We start from the raw sequence: 20,346 nt of genomic DNA, 5'->3' as shown, positions 1-20,346 counted from the left end.
CTCTCTCCCTCCCTCCCTCCCTCCCTCCCTCCCTCCCTCCCTCCCTCCCTTTCGGGGATGTGTTTCAAGACAGGTTTTCTCTGTGCAATAGTCCTGGCTGTCCTGAAACTCGCTCTGTAGATCATATTGGCCTCAAACTACTGAAATCTTCCTGCTTCTACCTCCCAATTGCTGGGATTAAAGGCCTGCACCACCACTGCCCGGACAACTCTGCATCTTTATATGACATAACCATGACCGCCATACAATACCACTGAAGTCAAACCAAACCTTTGCCATACAAGCCAAAAGACATTTAGACACATTCTTCACAATTACAATCTTACTAATGGAGCCTTAGCAAGATCTAACTGCGTAGAAAAGCTGCTTAAAAACAACAACAAAAAGCTGAGTATATTTTTAATCTTTTATGGGTCTATTTACCTCAAATGAGAAGTTTTAGTCATCTGCCTACCTGAAATACAAATTTAGGTTCAGAGCAACTGCAGAGTGAGATGAACTGATGATCACCAAAACATCTAAGTCCTGAGACACTTTCAGCGATGTAAAGGAGGGAACGCTGGCTGCCTCCTGCTGCTCGGAATCCTCTAGAAGAGCCAAGTCCACACGAGCTACCTGCTTGCCATCTGAAGTGTCAAAAATATCTTTGGGCTAGAGTTAAAGAAGTGTCTTTTCTATCCAGGACCCTTTGAGTCTCAGGATGGGAAGAGCTGTCGTCTGGATCACTACAACCTTGCAGGGCTAGCAGCAGGCACTCCCCGATGTCGGAACCAGATGACTATGGAGCCGGCTGCACAACAGGTGATGTACAGTTCTTCAGTCCGCTGCTCTGGACCCCAAGGCACTGTTTCCCAGGGTAAACCCCAGTTAACATTATACATTAGCTAATCCCCAAATACTATCATCTCAACATGCAACCAACATTAAAAGCTGAGATATTTCATTTTCTTGTAAGCCACCAAAAATCTAAGTTACACTAAGTTACACTAAGACTAACTAACTTTGGACACTAAATTTTCTCTCTCATTTTTTCTTGGTTTTTTGAGACAGAGTTTACTCTACGTAGCCCCAGCTGCCCAGGAACTCACTCCATAGACCAGGCTGGCCTTGAACTTAAGAGACCTGCCTGCTTATGCTTCCTGAGTGCTGGGATCAAAGGTGTGCACCACCACCACTGTGCTTGGATGCTAAATTTTCATCAGAAATATCTCACCCATATTTAAACCTCACAGAGTTGCAGTTGAAACACTAAGTGAAACTGGGCAGGAGATGAAACTAAGTAAGTAGAGTGCTTATCTAGCTCAATGAAGCCCAGGTTTGATTCCCCAATACCATTAACCTAAGCATAATGGCTCAAGCCTGCTATCCCAGGACTTGGGAGGCTGAGGCAGAGGATCAGGTGTCAAAGGTCAGCCTTGACTAAATAAAGAGCACAAGTTCAGTCGTGGCTACATAAGACTCTGTTTTGTTTTTTAAAAAGAGTCCAAAAAAATAAGTTTATTGTAAATATACTTAAATTCTTTAATAACTGAACCAAGTGTCAGCTTTTAAACCTAAATAATTAAGTCTCCATATGCCTAGACCATTTCAGATGTTCAGCAGCCTCACGCACCTGACACCCATTGCAGAAAACAACAAATTCAGCAACAGAAATTAAGTCAGTTTAGTATTTTATGACATCCTTGTAAAAAACAATATATCTAAAATAGAAAAATCATCCCTTCTGGAGGCCGAGTCAGAGGCTAGCTACAAAGTAGGCTACAGAGTGAGTTATAGGCCAGCCTCATCTACAGAGACCCTGCTTCAAAAACCCAAAATTTAAGGACACCTTTAATCTCAATACTCAGGAGCCAGGGGCAGGGGATCTCTGTGAGTTAAGAGGCAGTTGGTCTACACAGTTAGGTCCAGGCTAGCAAGTCTATATAGTAAGACTCTGTCTCAAAAATAAATAAGTAAACAAACCAAGGGCCAGGGATTGTAGCTCAGTGCTAGAATATTTGAATAGCACACATGAGGCCTTGGGGGCCAACCCCCAAAACCATAAAGAAAGGAAGATCATCTATCCCTTTACTTCAGAAATAAAAGTCTCAAAAATCATTTCATAAAAGGTCATTTTTAGCTGGGCGGTGGTGGCGCACGCCTTTAATCCCAGCACTTGGGAGGCAGAGGCAGGAGGATCTCTGTGAGTTTGAGACCAGCCTGGTCTACAGAGCTAGTTCCAGGACAGGCTCCAAAACCACAGAGAAACCCTGTCTCGAAAAAACAAAAAACAAAAACAACAACAAAAAAAAACAAACAAAAAAACCCCCATAAAAGGTCATTTTTAAATCTTCAACATAATTTTACTGCTAGATACAAAGTATATTACTTTCAAAAACTATTAATACTTATGCAAACCATTCATTAGAATGATGCAATTATCTGGGTGTGGTAACGCATACCAGTAAGCCCAGTATTTGGATATTTGAAGCCTCAAAAAAAAAAAAAAAAAGGAAAAAAAGGAACCATCATTGAACAAAGTATGTTATATTCATGCGGAAAGGACATACGCCATATATCATATCAGTAATCATGCATTTTAACAGATACTTAAGAAATGTAGTTTGGGTAAATAAGAATACAAATATGGATAAGATTATTATGACAATAAAAATGTTTCTATACATTGAAAAATATAATGCAATATAGTTGAGTATTTCTCCCCTAAAAAGTCTTAACTAAAAACTAACTATTCTCCCTTAGCTCCAGTTCCCCCAATTGAAAGTGCAGAAAGGCTCATCTTTCTACATATTCTTTTCCCCTACACATTAACCAACAAGTTTACGGCCAAGGATACAGATCCAGTGTAATGGACTCAGAACAAAGAGAAGTCCCCTGCAGAACTGCACGTCAGTAACCGCGTCTGCTGCCGGTGGCGGCAAGGGCAGCAGGAAGCAGTCCAGTATCCTTCCGGAGTCTCTCCCTGGAAACGCGAGGCGGAGGACGAGACATCTGTTGATGAGCAGCAAGGCCGTCTTGTGAAAGGACAGAATTCTCAGAGACTCCACGGAAATACCTGTGAATCAAAAGGATGTCGTCTCAAACTCTTCACTCATGCTTTTACAGTTGGTAAAGGTGATCTTATAAACACAGAAAAAAACAGATAAAACAAAGAAAGGGAATTGCATTTATCCCAACTCCAAGTGGTTACTGTTCACATCTGTGGACACAGGCATTAGGAAGTAGGCCTAATAAAGATAAAGATGGCTCACAGTGGCCCAGGGTTCTTTTTGCTTAAGGCTGACATCTCAAAGCACACCGAAAGATTCAAAAAAAGCCGAGCTACCCATGAGATCACTCAAAGTCAATCAGACATTTTTTTTTTTCCCTTAAGGAAAAAGAAGGAACCTTATAGTCAAGGGTAGAAAGGATGTTACTGCCTTAAACTTAGAGGCCCAGGAGCTTGAATTTACCTCCCCCTCCCCCCACAGCTTATCAGGCCAAGACACAGGCAACAGCTCTATAACAAGTTTAGGTCAGCACTGTCCACTATAATACAAGAGTCAACAATCCATGAGAGAGATATGATTCAATATGACCAACAGCCAAGGAAACAGGTGAATTAATTTAATATATATTATTCAGTTTATTACATACAAAATATTCTAATATGTTAGTTTATATAAAAATTATTAATGATCTATTTTAACTTTCCTTCTAGTAAGACTTGAAAACCTGGTATGTTAGAACCAGTTTGGTGTGCAGGCCTATAATCCCAGATTTTCAAGAGGCTGAGGCCGGAAGATTTTAAGTCCAAGGCCAGCCTCTGTAGCTTGGTGATAATCTTTCTGTAAATAAAGGCAAAAAAAAAAAAAAAAAAGCCTGGAGACTTGGGTATGTGGCTCAGTGATTGAGTGACAACCTAGCATGTATAGGCGATAGGTTCAATCCCCAGTATCCCCTGAAAAAGAAAGATTTTTTTTTTTTTGAGACAGGGTTTCTCTGTAGCTTTTGGTTCCTGTCCTGGAGCAAGCTCTTGTAGACCAGGCTGTCCTCGAACTCACAGAGATCTGCCTGCCTCTGCCTTCCGAGTGCTGGGATTAAAGGCGTGCGTGTTTTGAGACAGAGTCTTACTATGTTTCCCAGGCTGCCATCAACTTGAGATCCTTCTGCCTCCCAAGTGCTAGGATTACAGCATTATGGCCACCTCACTTGGCTGGGACATTTAAAGTACACTTTTAGGGTGAGGATGTAGCTCAGGGACCAAGGGCTTGCCTAGCATTTGTGAAACTTTGGATTTGATTTCCAGCATTGCAAAAACTGAAAGTACAACTTAATTATATTAACCCCATTTCAAGGGCTCAGTAGCCCAGTCTGGATAGTGGCTCCAGTGCTGGACAGTGCAGACTGGTCACGGCGGCATACTCCTGAGTCCCCAGCACTTGGAAGCTGATGCAGGAGGATCGCATTTGAGGGCAGCCTCCACTACACAGTCAGACTGTGTCTCTAAGAAGGAAACAGAGCAGAGCGAACTTAGCAGGACACTCACAGACTCCTCGGTCTTCAACAAGCGTCTGCAGTGTCCGCCCACAGCAGCTGTGTAACAAGGTCGACTCGCATCGCCCGTCCTTCAGATCAAACTCATACACGCACAGTTCATAATCCTCACGGACGGCGAGCAGCTTGGGCTTGTCTGTGCCGTGGTCACGACACTCCTCCCATACGAAGCTAAGGAAAAAAGTCTAGATTTATTATATTTCTACGCCCACAATCCCATTGACCGCAAAGGCAGGGATCAAAGGGCAGAACAAGAGCACTTACCTCACTCATCAGCACCAGTTCTGCAACCCAACTTAGGAGAATGGAACTGCTTTAGGGTCTCTTCCTTCTCCCCACTTTTCCCTACTCTGTCCCCTACACTGTCTGAGAGTAGGAGATGAAGTGAGCTTAGAGCAGAAAACTGCTTCCTCATCCCTTCAGCTTTCTTTCTCTCTTTCTCTCTTTCTCTCTCTCTCTTTCTCTCTTTCTTCCTTCCTTCCTTCCTTTCTTTCATTCATTCCATTCATTCACTTATTCATTCATTCATTTATTTGTTTTTTTTTTTTTTTTTTTTTTAGACAGAGTTTCTTTGTAGCTTTGGAGCCTGTCCTGGAACTCGCTCTGTAGCCCAGGTTGGCCTCGAACTCACAAAGATCTGCGTGCCTCTGCCTCCCAAGTGCTGGGATTATCCTTCAGCTTTTAAAAAAGCCTTATTAAATCCATTTATTCTTTTACCTTGAGCACCAACTGATATTTTTAAACAGATTGTTATCATGAAGAATAAATACCAACAATCAATCTTGTTTTTTTTTTTTTTTTTTTTTTGACATAGGGATTTTTCTATGTAATCCTGGCTGTCTTGGTACTTGCTCTGTAGACCAGGCTAGCCTCAAATCTGCCTGCCTCTGCCTTCTGAGTGTTGGGATTAAAGGTGTGTGCCACCAAGCCCAGCTCTAAATTTATTACTTATAAATATATTACTTATCACAATTAATAAAATGGGCTTACAGAGATGGAGAGATGGCTCAGTGATTAAGAGCTCATATTAAGAGCTCACAACTATCAGTAACTCCAATTCCAGGGAATATGACGCCCTCTTGTGGTCTCTGCAGGCACCACCAGGCATGTGGCACACATACATGCATGCAGGCAAACACTGGACACATAAAATAAATATTTTAAATGGGCTTTGGCTGAGTTGAATTATTTCAGATTTTAAAGATTCTTTACATATAGTTTTTGACTACTCCAGAATGTTATGGTACAGAACAACCCTGTCCAATAGAACCTTGTGATAATGGAAATGTTATTTTCCATTTCAGTGCTGCCCAAGGCAGCCACAACCAGTGGGCAGATATTGCTACAAAGCACTTCAGCTGTGGGCACTGCAACCAAGGAACTGGATTTCAACATTCATTTTAACAGCCACACGTGGCTAACGACAATTATTCTAGACAGCACAGTCACCAGTGTGGGCTAACAAGGGTGGGGAAAGACCAACTGTCATAAACATAAGGGTTGTAGGTGGCTAAGGGGTTAAGGAGCCGGCTCCACAAGCTTGAGAATGGCAGTCTGGGTACTCAGAACCCACATAAAAGCCAGGCAGGCATGGCAGCCTGGCCACCTGTTAATACCAGCACTCAGAAGGAAGAAGTAAGGGATCCTAGGGACAAGCTAGCAGCTCAGATCTGTCTGATCCTGTGAGCTCCTCCTTTCAGACACAGACTCTGCCTCCGGAAGTGAGGTGGAAGGCCAGCAAAGGCTCAGCAGGGAGAGGCACCTGCAGGCAAGTCTGGCAACCTCTGCTGGATCCCTGAAATCCATGTGAAGGCAGACGCAGGGAACCAACTCCACAGAGCTGTTTCCTGACCTCCCAAATTTGTGCAGCGCCACGGGTTCATGAGCATGTGCACACACACCCAAAAACTTATAATAAAATTTAAAAAACATTGTGGAGAGCAATCTACTAAGATATCCAGTGTCAGCATCAGGCCTCCACGTGTGCATATGCACACATTCGCACACATGTACAAACAAATACAGAAAGGACCCAAGCCAGGCATAGCAACACGGACCTGTTAGCTGCTCAGAAGGCTGAGGAAGGAGGGTCTCTGGAGCCCAGGAACTGGACAGCCTAAGTCACATAGCAAGACTATCACTAATACACATGAGCCAGATGTGGTGGCTCAACAATAATCACATTCCTCAGTGGCTGAGACAGGAAGACTGAGACTTTGAGGCCAGCCTAGGCTACAGAGAAAGACCCTTTCTCAAAAGCAGTGGTCACTCCGAAAACAACGCAGTTCGAGGAGATGAGGCACCCTCTGAGAGTTTCAACTTCTTTAAAAGCTTTGTTTTCTACAGAAGTAAGTTTTATATTAAATGGGGCGGCTATTAGGTCCTTAGTAGAAAGACTTGCACTTCAATCCGGGCACTCGGGAGGCAGAGGCAGTCACTGTTGGAGGCCAGCCTGGTCTACAGTGTGAGTTCCAAGACAGCCAGGGTTACAAAGTGAAACCCTGTCTTGCATCATCCCCTCTTCTCCCCCAAAAGGAAAAGACCAACAGTTCACATTTCTGCCTTTTAAATAGCAGGAATTATTTCTTTTTTACGAACACCTAATTTCTGTTTACACTGGAAATTTGGGAAATAACCTAAATATCAACCCTGGAAAAGGTTAAACAAAGTAAACTATTTAAAGGCACTGCACTATCCCAAAGGGAGATCACTGTGAGACCTTATCAGACAAGGCATTATTCAAGGGGCGCAGGTAAAATACTTGCTGATTTACCAAACTTGCCTTGTGTGTACAGAGCTGTTACAGAAGTTGGAGTATCTAAAGTGAGATACTTCTTGGCTCTACAGGCTCACACAGACTGGTCCTAGAATACTTCCCACTATTAGAAAGGTCAGCATATAGTCGGGGCATTCCTAAACTTTATGATGCTGACTGTCCACCCTGGATAGGATTTATGAAAATGGAAAGTAGTACATTATTGTAACTGTCTACCTTTTCGGTTCATGGGAACCTCGTGCCCAAGAAACAGCAGGCATGCAAGTACGGAGATGGAGGCACTAGAAAGGGTAAAGCAGGAGGATTGCGACTTGCAAACCAGCTACCTGGAGACTGTGATCAAATCCGTTAAAAGTGGGACTGGGCTAGTTCAGTGACCCCAGGGCACTTATGTGCAGAGTGGGGCTATGTTTGCAAGAAAGCATTATTTCCGTAACAAAAATGGATATTTGAAATGAGCCAGATCATCTGGCACTTTTGTTTGTTTGTTTGTTTTTCAAGACAGGGTTTCTCTGTGGCTTTGGAGCCTGTCCTGGAACTCGCTCTATAGACCAGGCTGGCCTTGAACTCACAGAGAGCCTCCCGTCTTTGCCTCCCAAGTGCTGGGATTAAACACGTGCACCACCACCGCCCAGTTTACGCGGCGTCTTTAAACAAGGTCAGGTGTGGTAGTTTAGGCAGAGGCACGTGGATCTCTGTAGGTTCAAGCCCAGCCTAGTCTGTGTACCAAGTTTTAGTGCTGCCTGGGCTGCGTAACGAAGGGGGGGGGGGGAGAGACAGGCTTAGTATTCCTTTCTGTAACAATCTGTTTTAAGTTAAAGAAACGGTTCCTGGACTGGGACCCATCCAGGGTTATCTTCTCTGCCCATCCAGAGAGTGAGTTAGGGAGATGCAACAAGGTGAGCATTTCGCTCCGGGATGGGAAAGGTTCCTAGAGGAATGGGACTCACAGTTTTGGGGTGATTCCCCCGCTGTCACCCCTCTCCCACCAACCCGCGCCGCGAGGAGCACGCAGGCTTCCCGCTCAGGAGCGGCCGGGGCAGCTCAAGGTCCAGACGCCTCCCGCACTGCACAGCTGTCCCGCAGCACTTACTGCCCAAAGGGGCCTTGGAGGCAGCAGCTGCTTCCACCCCTGCTGCCCGGCGCCAGGGAGAGCACTCGGAGACTGCCCGCAGCCGTCAGGCTCCCCAGGGCCTCCTGCTCTCGGTGCAGCTGCGCCCGCGCTCCGAGCTGCGCCGTCTCCTCGGCAGGGAGCTGCACCAGCAGCACAGGCAGAACCCGCTCCATGGCCCCGGCACAGCCGGGGGAGGCAGCACTTCCGGGCCCCGGTTCAGCGGCCATCCCGGCCCGGGCGCTTCCTCCCGCAGAGACGCCCGCCCGCCCGCGTGCGTGCGTCACGGGCATGCGCGGTGTTCTGTGCCTTATGACTGTCACCTGAACTGCAAGGCGTTCCTACCCCTGTAGTCTTCTTAGCTGGGGGTGGGGGCGGGCCTAAGCAGACCCCGTGAAACCACACCTGCGCTCCTCTCTCAGCTCAAGTCAATAAACGCCAACTCCTGTCAATTGCTTCTGCTGTACTTGTTACTACCAAAGCTTTCTGAGACTGACTCCTGCTCATTAAAACCCAGTTGCTGGCCCCTCGTCACTTTTTGTGCAATTGCTTGGAACAACAGTCATGCGGTTCTTGGTAGCAAGGACTTTTTAATAGACTAGGATTAAAGAACTCTTTCCTCTTAAAAACAAAAACAAAACAAAACAGGCGCACAAAACAGAGCCCACCCTTCTCCCCCGGGCTTCAAGAAATCTGCTCCCACGGAATTTTGCAAAGTTGCCATTCCCATCAGATGCCCTGGAGCCCAGGGTTTGCAAAAGCAGGCCACCTGATTTATCTCCCACCAGGCAGTTTTGAAGAACGTTTTTTACCCGAAAAGCATTCGCCAGCCTCTGCCTACAAAAATTGCTTTTCAGACCCCCACATAGTGAGTTTTTCTGTACCCCTGGATACATAACTGCACGGTTTGGGGGTGCTGACCTCTCAGACCAATAGGCCTCCTTTGGGGGACAGTCTATTCTTTATGGTCCTCCACCACTGAGTTTTCTATTCCTTACAAGCCTGAACGTTAGCGTGAATATCGGAGTCAAATGATATCCTTTGTAACAGATGGATTGAGTACAGAGTGAAGCGGCTCACTCAGGGACGTACAATCCAGTATAGAAAAGGGGGGAGAGCGCTGAGACGTGCTGGAAAGGCTTGGGAGAAATTGAACAGTACCTTGCCAAGTTTTTTTATTTGATAAAGGCTCCCTGGTGGCCTTGGACTCCCGTGGCTTCTTCCCCAGCCGTCTAGCTACTCAGGAAGTCAGGGGTATGTCTCCATGCTTAGCCTTGGTAATGTGGCCACTTCCACAGTCTGAGGATTGACTCAACAGCAACCTGTTAAAGCAGCGTCCTAGCCAATCCAATCTAAAGCCTCCTCCACTCCAGTCGCTCTCAAATCATCCTGCTTCCCGACAGTACTTATGACTGATTGATATTTTCTGTCAATTCTTACCCAGCCTCTATGTACATCTGAAAGTAGCAGAGACTTGTGCGCCATTGTTATCCTCCTACCTGGAACCCGGCCTGGTGCATGAAAGGTTCTCCAGTGTTCCTCGATGAATGCAGGACTTCATCTGACAAAATGCAACCAAGCCAAGGAAGATGCTTACATCCAAATCTCTCAGCCTTAGCTCAGCTGTTTGGTTTACATAAAATCTGGCACACTGAAACAATGTCCCAGATTACATATTTATTACACATAACAAGGCCTTGCCCCTTATATTGACACACTCACAAAAAATGGTCTTCATTGTAATTCTAAACTTACAAACAAGTTTCAACATATCATTTGATGTTTCTCTAATTATACCTAAAGTCATGCCTTAATTTTAGGCAAGTCACTTAGCTTTTAAGAAGGGCTATGACAAAATGGCAGGGTCCTCCAACATAACAAAGTATGGGAAATGACTTGGACTGTATCACTGTAGGCAGGTGATGTGATGTAGTTTCATTTCTGAGATTCAGCTTCTCACACGTAAGTTCAAGAACTCATAAATCAGTACATACAGGCAAGCCTAAAAAGAGAACAAGAGTTAACTGCAAACAATCCCATATTTACAAATATTTATGGTTTAATTCATGCTTGGCTCATTCTAACAGCTAGTAAAATTCCGAGGACAGAGATTATCTCTGTGTTATTCCTGATATTCTGAAATAATCTTTCAACTATTTTTTGAATGAATTATTCAACTTTTTTGAATTACTGCTCTGAAATAGCACATACAAATGACCAAACATTGGGAATAAACCAAAGGTTTGACTGAACAGTACGAAGGACCCTAATGAGTCCAGACTGGTTACTCCACAAATACACGAGGGTCTAGATTGACTTTTTAATGTTTTGCTATGTTTACATGCTTGTTCACACGCACACAAGACACACAATCTCTTTCACACACTCACACCCACCCATACTTGCACCCACCCACTGGAACCCACCCACTCACACCACCCCTCTCCCCACACTCACACACGCACTCTCATACTCTCACACATACTCTCTTTCACACTCACACACTCACCCTCACACACACACCCTCACCCACACACCCTCACCCACCCACACTCACCCACCCACCCTCACACACCCACCCTCACACACCCACCCTCACACACTCATACACTCACACTCATACACTCACACTCATACACTCACACTCATACACTCACACACACACACTCACACACTCCACAGTGAACATTTGCAGGTCACAGGACAACTTTTAAGAGTTACTGCCTCCTTCCATGTGTGCTGCCTGCTCAGCCATCTCACTGGGGTCTCATATCTCACTACGCAGAACTGGCTGGCCTAAAACTCACCTCTGTCTGACCCGAAGTGCTGGGATCAAAGGCATGTGTTACCATGCCCGGCCCATAGAACTCTGTCTAAAGCACATTACTGTCCATGCTCACAGCTTCACTGAGATTGGATCTGCAGACCCGGACGAGGCTGTGACTGTTTCTGTAAGCACTTACTCCATTCTGGCTTCCAGCTGCTGCACTAGCTGTTTGTCCATGTGATGGCAGAAGAGGGGAAGCAGGTTCCTGGGGAAGTCTAGGGGCTCTGCCAGGGATGCTGTGGGCAACTGAGATATCTCCCACGCAACCAGAATCACCAAGTCTGTCCTGAGGGAAGGAAGAGAGCTGCTGTACTATTCAGGAAACCCCATCCACCAGCAGCCACTGGTCCCATCCCACACAGCAATTGAGAGGTGACACGTGTACATTTGGTACATACCCGGCAATGCCTATCCGATCTTAATAACTCTAAGGAGTTAAAAGCACTACTCCCAGATGAAGAAACAGAGTAACAGGTGAAATGTCTCAAAGTTACATTGCAATAGACAGGTTTGTTTGACTCTAAAATGTATCTTCTTTAATTACTATGACCCTGTTCCCCATGGGAAACTAACATTGTAGGATACTCTGTGGGGACAGGAGAAGATACAGTTCTGGGATGTCTTCTTCTCTGCCCAACTTCCTCCCTGGTCCTCTAATATGCTATTCAGGATCTCTTTGGTCAGGCTCGCCCTGCACACCCAGCAATGTTGGAACGTTTTGACAAGGCCTTTGCCATCTTACCAGGCTGCGCAGTCACTGCTGGATTGGAGGGAAGAATCCAGGGACATCAGCTGCTCTCCATGACTCAGCAGGGCATAAAGCAGAGATATCCCAAACTGTGAGTGATAGAATAGACAATTTGAGACAAAAGGGGGACAACCTAGGCATTTTGGGCTTCTCTGGTTTTGCTGGCTTCCTCCTGAAGGACAGGCTTGCGTGTGCAGATGGAGACCAATGCCACAAGAGTGGTCAGATTTTACAGCTAAAAAAGAACTCACTGCCCTGAACTTTCCACAAGCCTTTGAGAGCTGACTAAATGGGGGTGGGGGAATGTCAGTCAGTAGATGAAGAATGATTCGGATAGTTTGTGGGCCGCACTTTCAGAAGTACCACCTTCAGGGGGCTGGAGAGATGGCTCAGAGGTTAAGAGCACTGCCTGCTCTTCCAAAGGTCCTGAGTTCAATTCCCAGCAACCGCATGGTGGCTCACAACCATCTATCTGTAATGAGGTCTGGAGCCCTCTTCTGCCCTTCAGGCCTACATGTGAACAGAATATTGTATACATAATAAATAAATAAATATTTAAAAAAAAAAAAGAAGTACCACCTTCAGCAGAGAGCTACAGAGGAGATTGCACAAGAGAATTCACTAGCTATAAACACAGTCTGTCAAGTCTAAAGCGGCAATACTTACAGACTTGCTGTTGTGGACTGGGGGCAGAGTTCAATGCTATGGGAAGTGCCTAGTTTGTGACTTATTTTGGATGCTCAGGACAAAGAAAAAGACTTTATCTCTTCTTTAGAAGAAAAACCTAATGTTATAAACACATGGGGATGTCTCCATTTTTTTTTTCTCTAAAGGTACACAAAAAAAAGTTTTGAAACTTCTGGTGTGGAAGCGGTTACCACCAGCAGTCACAGGGATTCCATCACAAAGATGTGGCACCCCTCCCCCGCCACACAGAGATCTCAGATAGTCCAAGCTAGCCTTGAAGTCACCGTAAAGACAAAGGTGACCCTGAAACCCGGGTACCCTCGTTTCTATTTTCCTTTTCAAGCATGCACCACCACTCTCGCTTTGTATGGTGCTAGAAACCGAAACCAGAACTTTGTGCACACCCCACAAACACTCAACCAACGAGCCACCCCCCCCCTCCAGTCAAGATGTGTACTTCTCTTTTCTAAATGCCAGGAGGTAAGAAGTCCTGTACCACACGCCATTCCCACTGTGGCATTCGCCACAAGTCTCACCACATACTGAGAAGCAACAGTGCCAGACGGTATAGAAAGAAAAGGAGAGAAGAGTTGGGGAAAGGAAGAGAACAGAGAGGAAATGGGGGGGGGCAGCCACCCCCCCCCCCACATAGCTCCTTGTTATCTCCTGGGAGTGGGACCGAGGACCTGGTACTTAATAAGATTTATGTCCAGATGATCCTTTGCTCCCTGGAAGGTTTTGAGACAGGTTTAGGGTGTCCTAACCCTCGCTGTGATGATTAAGCTGATCTTGAACTCATGGTCCTTCTGCCTCAGCCTCCTGCATACTAAAAGTAGACCATGTCCAGTTCTCACTGGACACTGAGAAGTGCTATTGAGGATAAGATTTGTGTAGAGATGAGACTATCCTCTTTACAATTTCTAGTAGGCCATTGAGAAGTCATCTATGGGAGGCCTGTCATGGTGGCTCATGCCAACATAAAGGTCATGAGTTCAAGGTTATCCTTGGCTATCTGGAGAGTTCTAGGCCAGCCTAAGCTATATGAGACCCTGTCTCAAAAAGAAATCTAAACAAACAAAAAGCCATCTATGGAAAGAAAAGTGTCCCGGATATATTACCTGATTCTGAAGCACCACAGAGACTGGCCGCTCTGTGGTGCCAGGGGGCAGCAACATTAGACCCTGAAGTCCATGGAGGAGCTGATGGAAGGTCAAATAACGGATGTATTTTCCCAGAGGTTTGAATAGAATGTGTAGAGCCTACAAGAAAATCACTAAGCATCTCTCCCAACTCTACCACAGCTTCATCCCCTCATCTTTACCTCCAGTTCCTTCCCTGGCTGACTGGCTGTACACAGCTCCTTGGTCCGGGTCCTCGCCAGGCCTCCCACTGCTTATGACTCTCTATTCCTAATGGAGTCCTAGAATATTGACTTATCTTACAGTGGCTTTCTATAGGACGCCGCCGAGAGCCGCCCCTCCTCAGAGGACCCTTATCTCTGCTCACGCGCACTCACCCCTGTACGGCCGCTCACCTACTTCCCTCTCTCGTCATACCTGAAGATGATCTGCTGCCGCTATGGTCGTTCGTTCTGTAACTTCCTTATTTGAGGGGTGGGCAGCACACTACTCTATCTCTTGCTGGCATCTCTAATGAAGGGAAGGGAGATAGGAGAGGGGAAAGACCCCAAGCCCATCGAGACCACCCTCTTTGCCACTCACTGCCGCAGTACCTGGTCAGCCATGTCCCTCAGGATCAGGAGAGGCAGATGGTAGGTGATATACAGGAGAAGGCTAACGGCTTGATCGTGGGGCAAGAAGGGGAGCAGCCGAGCCACCAGAATTTTCCCTTTCCTCACAGACAGCACCTGCAGAAGGCTATCTGCTGTCTCCCTACAGGGGAGAGAGGAGAGTGTTTTGAGACCTGTGCCAGGGAAGAAGGCTTCATGCCAGCAGCCAGCCCCCACAGCCGCTGAGCCTCCTCTTCTGAGGCTAAGGTGGGACTCTCTCATACTCACTCCAAGTTGTCCTGCCCCTGGGTCTTTAAGGCCTGAAAGAGCTTCTCCACCTGGTTGCTCTGTTCCCCCGAGTGGTAGAGCTGTGGAAACCCATCATTCTGGCCCTCCTCAATTTCTAGCAACTGAAGGAACACCTGGAAATTCGACAGTGGCGGGGAGGGGGGAGAGGTGGTTAACTGAGCAGTAGCCCATCCTTAAAATTTTAGTCAAGAGCATCCATCTCCCAGTGAGCTTGTCTCACCTTCTCAATCAGGGAGAGAACTCGGAGCCTCTGACTGCTTGCAGCTCCCGTATCCTAGGCACAAGGGGTACCTGGCCATCAGTCACACCGTCAGTGCGGCTGGAAAAGGCTAGATACAAAGTCTGACCGCGCTGCTTCCTCATCCGTATGTCACGATGTAAGAGTGTTTAAACCCAAAACACAAATGCATTCTAGACAACAGGGGCAGGGAAAATTCTAGGAAGATCACACTCTCCTACCTGCTCTTGAGTTCCGTGAGATACGGCATCAATAGCTCGGCGAGGGCTAAAACATGTTGATACAGCTACCTGGCCCAGGGAACCCTCAATTCGTACCACTGCATAAGAGAGCCGGGAGGAGCATGTTTCTCTACAGGAACACCCATGCACCCAGATACCCAGCCCAAGCCAGCAGTCTGGCCCTACCTGACTCATAAATTTCTGCCTTCTGGATGTGAGGCGTGACCAGTTTGAGAGACTCAGCCCCGTTCCTCTGCCCAAGCAGCTCTTTGTCTGCCTGTGTCTTCTCTAGCTTCTGATAGTATCCCTGAGGGTCCAGGGAGCAGGCAAAGGGTGTGGGTGTTTATAAGGTATCCTGAAGGCTTACAAAAGTGCACAGATGTGGACAGGCCCACATTTCCAGGGTAGAAATGGGAACCTCTCAAAAGGATGGAGAGAACAGCCTTGGGTATTTAGAAAAGAGTCAATAACTCCATTAGACCAAAGCGTAGGAGACGAGGAAGGGGCTTGGGACACTAACTTTAGGAAGATGGGTTCTTTCTTGGGCGTGACTGTGCCGGCACCTAATCAGATGTGGCCCCTAGGAGTTGGAGTGAGGGTCACAAGGCCCAGGAGTCCTAACTTATCTGGCCAAGGTCTAAAGGTGGGATGAGGGGGTCGGGAGCTCACCTGGTAGTAATAATCGTCCAGGCGAGGGTTCTCACTCTGCAGCTGAACCATCTGCACCTTTATCACCCAGTCCTTCTCTTTTCGGGTCATGAGGTTAGCATAGGTGTCTGGCTTCAGAGACCAAGGCTTCTTGGCTAGGAGACTTCAAACCAGTAGAAACATCCCTTTAGGCAAGCCCTGCCACTGTGACTTCCCAAGGTGATGTGAGCAGGCAGTGAAGTGTTCTTGGAAGGACTGGAAAAGGTGCAGTGTTGGGCAACGGTGATGGAGTACCATTATGGAGTGGGGGAAGATGGCTAGTCACAAGGAAATACCAGGTATACGTGCAGACTGCTTCCCCACAGCCCCGCTTCTCATCTAGGCCTTACCTCACGGTTTGACTCCTCTGCCGCAGTAGGGTCCTTTGGTGCTGAGGGTGAAGCTGGGTCAGATGACTGGGAAGGCTTAAAAGGAAATCAGCTGAGTGGAAAACTTCTGTCCTGCATCCCAACTGTCCGTGCATTCACCGGGTAAGCTCCAGTGAACATCTAAGGCAGCCCTGTGCATCTACATACCTCCCCCACAAAAAGCAAAAAACAACACAATCCTCATTTCCCCATGAAATGGTTCTCTGCAATCTGAATGCCGACAATCTGGGCACAATAGGCAACCTTTTGGCATGGTTGTTAGCAAGTCCTAATCTGTCGGGGTAGCCCACCTCTCTTCTTTAATTCCCTTGGGGCTCTGTTTCTTCAGCTGTGAGGGAGCAGAGACTGGACTATGCTTCCGATTTTTATTAGTGTATCTAAGTGTTTTTCCGTGGCAACTGACAGAAGGTAACGGAGGTGGTCCTTGGCCACCATGTCTTATGACCTATGGGAGGAACTCAGCCTGTCCTTATTGTGCAGCCCGTCCCTGGTACCTGAGTTTAGGGGGCCATGAGGCCAGTGGGTCGTAGGACAGAAGAGGATCCGGTGAAGGCTGGTGAGGTCCCATGTGGCAGGCTGGGAAGCTGGCTCTTGAGAATGGAGGCTGGAAAGGAATTGGCCACAGATAGTCCAGGGGACAAGCGGGGGATACTCCACTGAGAGAGGAGTGAACGCTGTCCCTGCTCGGGGTTTCTCACCTGCCTTTTCCCCTCAGTGATTTCGCCCAGGGTTTTACAAAACCCTCAAGGCAGCTGTGGAGACCGTGCTTCCTGCCTTTGACAGTTTGCCACCTCCTAGGAGATGCCTTTTCCGTCTTTGAGGATGGGGAGGAGGATGCTTTTGAACATCCTTTCTGCTTTTGTGTTCTGTCTTCAGCTACTGAGGGCAGGCTCCTCAGCCTTTTTTTCTGCCTCACCCAAGCCCTCAGCAGAGCTCAGTTACCCTATAGCTCTCCCTACGGGGTTTCCCAGTCTTCCGTTCTTACACTATTAAGTATTTCATGGGCAGCCGGTGTCTTTCCTGCCCCTGAGTTCAGTACTTGATCATCTGCTGAGATATTTTATAATGTCGCAGTAGGAATCTATTGCGTGTCCCGTTCCGTATGAGTGACAGTTGTTCCCATAGCACTTACTAAGGCCATCCTGCACCACCTGTCATTTACCAAGCTCTTCTGCCTGGTGTGGCTGTCCACCCCATACCAATGCCTCACTTTGGACGCTTCATCTCCAGGGGAAGGGTAGACTGAACATAATGAAGCAAGCAAGGGACATTCAACACTTCCAGAAATGGAAATGTTCTGCGTCACTCAGTCACCTCCTCACAGGATAGAGACTAGACTCGACTCACCTGGCACAGAAAACGCAAGGAGCCTTGTGACATCCCCAGGGTACCAAGGGCCTCGGCTCCAGAGGAACCGTGCAGGCCTCTCTGGAACAGAAAGGAAGAAATGCCAGGTTCGAATGGACCCCACACTGTCTTTTGCTTTTTGTTTTCATGGGAACAATGCTTGGATAGCAAAGTCAGTTATTTCAACAGCCGGGAGAATAACAACCTGGCCTTCCCCTTCATCCTCAAAGCCAAATGTGCCAGGCTCCTTCTTCCTCCTGAGAAGAGGGCTAACATTTTAGGGGTAGGCTGCAGGAGGGCCAAGTCACCTGGCTTATATGGGAAGTCCTCGTCTTTTTCCACTGGTTGTGTGAATGTAAGGGATCACATACTAGGCATGGCCTGCCAAGACACAAGGCTAAAACAAAAGGGACGACCAATAGTCAGGTGGCTATCTGTGGGAGACACAGGACCCTGCGGGGGTTTTGAGTCCACATGAACTCCGAGGCACACGTGTGTGTGTGTGACTGTGTGTGGTGTGGAGGGAAGAGGAGGACCTCAGATGTCTACAGGCTTTTTCTACCTTTTTCTTGAAACAGGATCTCTCATTGGCCTGGAACTCTCATTGGCCATATAGGCTGGGTGAACTGAGCAAGCTGGCCTTAAGCTCCTAAGGTCCCTCTTGTCCCTACCTCCCATTGCACTGGTTAGGATTACGGGGACACACTGCTGTATACAGGGTTTACATATGTTCCCGGGATCTGAACTCAGATCCTCATATTTGCAAGGCAAGGACTGTAGTTTAGTGGCCTCCTGCCCCAGCCTTGTGGATTTTTGCTTGTTTGATTTTGGGGCACACTTGTGTGTGTGAGAGAGAGAGAGTACACGCATGCACGCCTGGTCTGTCTGTCTGTGCCTGGGTCTCTTTATGCAATCCAGACTGGGGACAAGTCATGACCCTTCTGTTTCCACCTCAGGAGTCTTAGTGCTGGGATTGCAGGTGTGGTGTGCACCACGGCACCTGGCTTCGGACCTGATTTAAGGTAAAGGACAGCTGCAGAAGCGTCAATGGGAGAGGAGAAAGCCCCAGCTCAGCGTCATACCTGAAATAATCCATGGCAACTCAAAATGGGTCTTAAAGATTGTTGAGTGACAGTCTGTGAAGGAACGTGGACGTTCAGGACCTCTCTCTCTAGCCCTACCTGCCGTGGTACTTGGGTATTTTGGATGACACTCAGGATGGCTGGATCCCCGAGATCATTCCTTTCCTCCTCCACATCTGGGGCCTGATCTGAACACACATCTTCCTCTTCGTCCTCCTCTTCCACTTTCTCCAGGTGGAAGGAAGATACTGAGCCTTCTTCAGGAGCCAGGGGAACAGAGAACTTGCTTGGCCCCTGGTGTAAGTGCAGGCCTCGGGAAGAAGATAGCGAGAGACATTGCTGTATTAATGGTGTGAAAATTCTGATCTAGACAAGCTGATGCTCCATTTAGAAGCCATCTCTAGAATCATTTTTCTTTTCCTTTTCTTTCTTCCCCCCCCCCCCAGGGTTTCTCAGTGTATTCTTGACTATCCTGGAACTTGCTCTGTAGACCAGGCTGGCCTCGAACTCACAGAGATCCACCTGCCTCTACCACTGGGCTCTAGAACCATTTTTGAACACCATGCTGTCTTAGCTCCGCCCCAGGACACTCCCAAATGAGCCTCCATTAGCACTTAACAGACACCAAACCCCTTCACTGCCCGGGGATCACTTCAGTGGTCTGAATGGATACCACAGGCCTCTCTCTCTAACTCCACCCATTCTTCCTAATCTAACTCCACCCATTCTTCCTAATCTAACTCCACCCATTCTTCCTAATCTAACAAGCCCTTCTGCTGCCTCTTTAAATGAGCTCATCCCAGCTGTCCCCCTTCAGTGCAACTTAACCCTGGATGATCCCTACCCTACACTGCACGCCTACATACAGTCATACAGCGCTGTTAGAGCACTGCTGGTAGTTTTCCCGCAGCAGCCAGGAAAACAAAAGCCCAGACAACCCTGTCTCAGAAAGCTAGCCACGGTAGAGCTTTCAGTCACGGTACTGCGCCCGGTCTCTTAACCACGCTGATGGGTACCTCTTGCCTGCGGCCTTCTGGACATTTTCGGTAGACACTCGGCCCACGTGGTAAAACCTTCAAGACATTTCATCTCGGCAGCCTGGTGGGATTCCTTGCCAGTCGTGTCCCTCACTGATAGAGAAGCCTCGAGAAGGGAAACCTGGGACGGAGAAGAGACCCAGAGACCCTCTCTTCCTCGATGAGGATGGGCTGGCCCCTAAAACGTCCATGGTCTCCTTTCAGCACGGTGGGCAGAGAATTACTGACCCAAGGCTTCAAGAAGTCAGAGTCTGAGGTCTCAAATAAGCATAAGCCCCCACCCTCCTCCCTCCCACCCGAGCAGCTCAGCCCCAAGGAGGGACAGAAGTTAGGGATCTGGCTAGGTCCTGGAAGACTACAACCAGCCACTGTTTGTGTACAGTGGCATCCTGTTGCTTGACACCCACCACGTGACTGCTGCTGTCCTTCCCACGTAGGTCAGCCATGGCAGCCAGGGCCTGCTTGTTTCCCCTAGCTTTTGAAGACTCAGCTCTGCCTCCTGCTCACCTGTTAAAGGACCAGCATGCTTCACGGCTGAGCTAGTGCAGAAGTATGAGAACGCTAATAAGAAAATTCTTAGTCAGGTGTGGTAGCACAGGCCAGTGGTCCTCACTCTTGAGAG

The 20,346-nt window shown here is 47.5% G+C and overlaps 2 protein-coding genes across 3 annotated transcripts in view; both read right to left on the bottom strand.

Annotated features, from left to right (window-relative positions):
• Window positions 1–8,694, bottom strand: part of Spg11 (SPG11 vesicle trafficking associated, spatacsin) — a 63,067-nt gene extending 54,373 nt beyond the window's left edge. Inside the window, exons 1-4 of the mRNA XM_050132577.1 lie at window positions 8,406–8,694; window positions 4,529–4,707; window positions 2,837–3,055; window positions 455–644 (exon numbers count right to left, since the gene is read on the bottom strand). Coding sequence (XP_049988534.1) covers window positions 455–644; window positions 2,837–3,055; window positions 4,529–4,707; window positions 8,406–8,653 — 836 coding nt within the window. The 5' untranslated portion in view covers window positions 8,654–8,694. The remainder of the gene's footprint in view (window positions 1–454; window positions 645–2,836; window positions 3,056–4,528; window positions 4,708–8,405) is intronic.
• Window positions 8,695–9,217: 523 nt separating this feature from the next.
• On the bottom strand, window positions 9,218–20,037 carry Patl2 (PAT1 homolog 2). Of its 2 annotated transcripts, none has more exons than XM_050131477.1 (15): window positions 19,704–20,037; window positions 18,688–18,998; window positions 17,606–17,686; window positions 16,753–16,862; window positions 16,220–16,294; window positions 15,852–15,993; window positions 15,369–15,489; window positions 15,183–15,280; window positions 14,944–14,997; window positions 14,703–14,836; window positions 14,418–14,577; window positions 13,804–13,944; window positions 11,993–12,087; window positions 11,387–11,536; window positions 9,218–10,425 (listed from the first exon to the last, which is right to left on the bottom strand). In XM_050131477.1, exons 1-15 carry the CDS (start codon window positions 19,774–19,776, stop codon window positions 10,407–10,409), a joined length of 1,764 nt encoding a protein of 587 aa, XP_049987434.1. In that variant the 5' UTR covers window positions 19,777–20,037; the 3' UTR covers window positions 9,218–10,406. The 2 variants fall into 2 exon arrangements, with proteins under 2 accessions (XP_049987434.1, XP_049987441.1); XM_050131484.1 differs by having other exon boundaries at window positions 18,787–18,998; window positions 19,704–20,036.
• Between the last annotated feature and the right edge of the window lie 309 nt (window positions 20,038–20,346).

This window comes from Alexandromys fortis, unplaced genomic scaffold (assembly GCF_014885135.2).
Source record: "Alexandromys fortis isolate MF-2015 unplaced genomic scaffold, M_Fortis_MF-2015_v1.1 scaffold_6, whole genome shotgun sequence".
Lineage (NCBI taxonomy): Eukaryota > Metazoa > Chordata > Mammalia > Rodentia > Cricetidae > Alexandromys > Alexandromys fortis.
Note: the sequence above shows the minus strand (reverse complement) of the source record. Positions and strands in the feature narration are given on the sequence as shown.

Coding starts and splice junctions, on each gene's coding strand:
- Patl2 (XM_050131477.1), bottom strand. CDS start 19,776: ATGAAATGTCTTGAAGGTTTTACCACGTGGGCCGAGTGTCTACCGAAA. Junction 14,578..14,702: donor CAGGGGCAGGACAACTTGGA/GTGAGTATGAGA, acceptor TCTCCCCTGTAG/GGAGACAGCAGATAGCCTTC. Junction 13,945..14,417: donor TGAGGGACATGGCTGACCAG/GTACTGCGGCAG, acceptor ATTTTCTTGTAG/GCTCTACACATTCTATTCAA.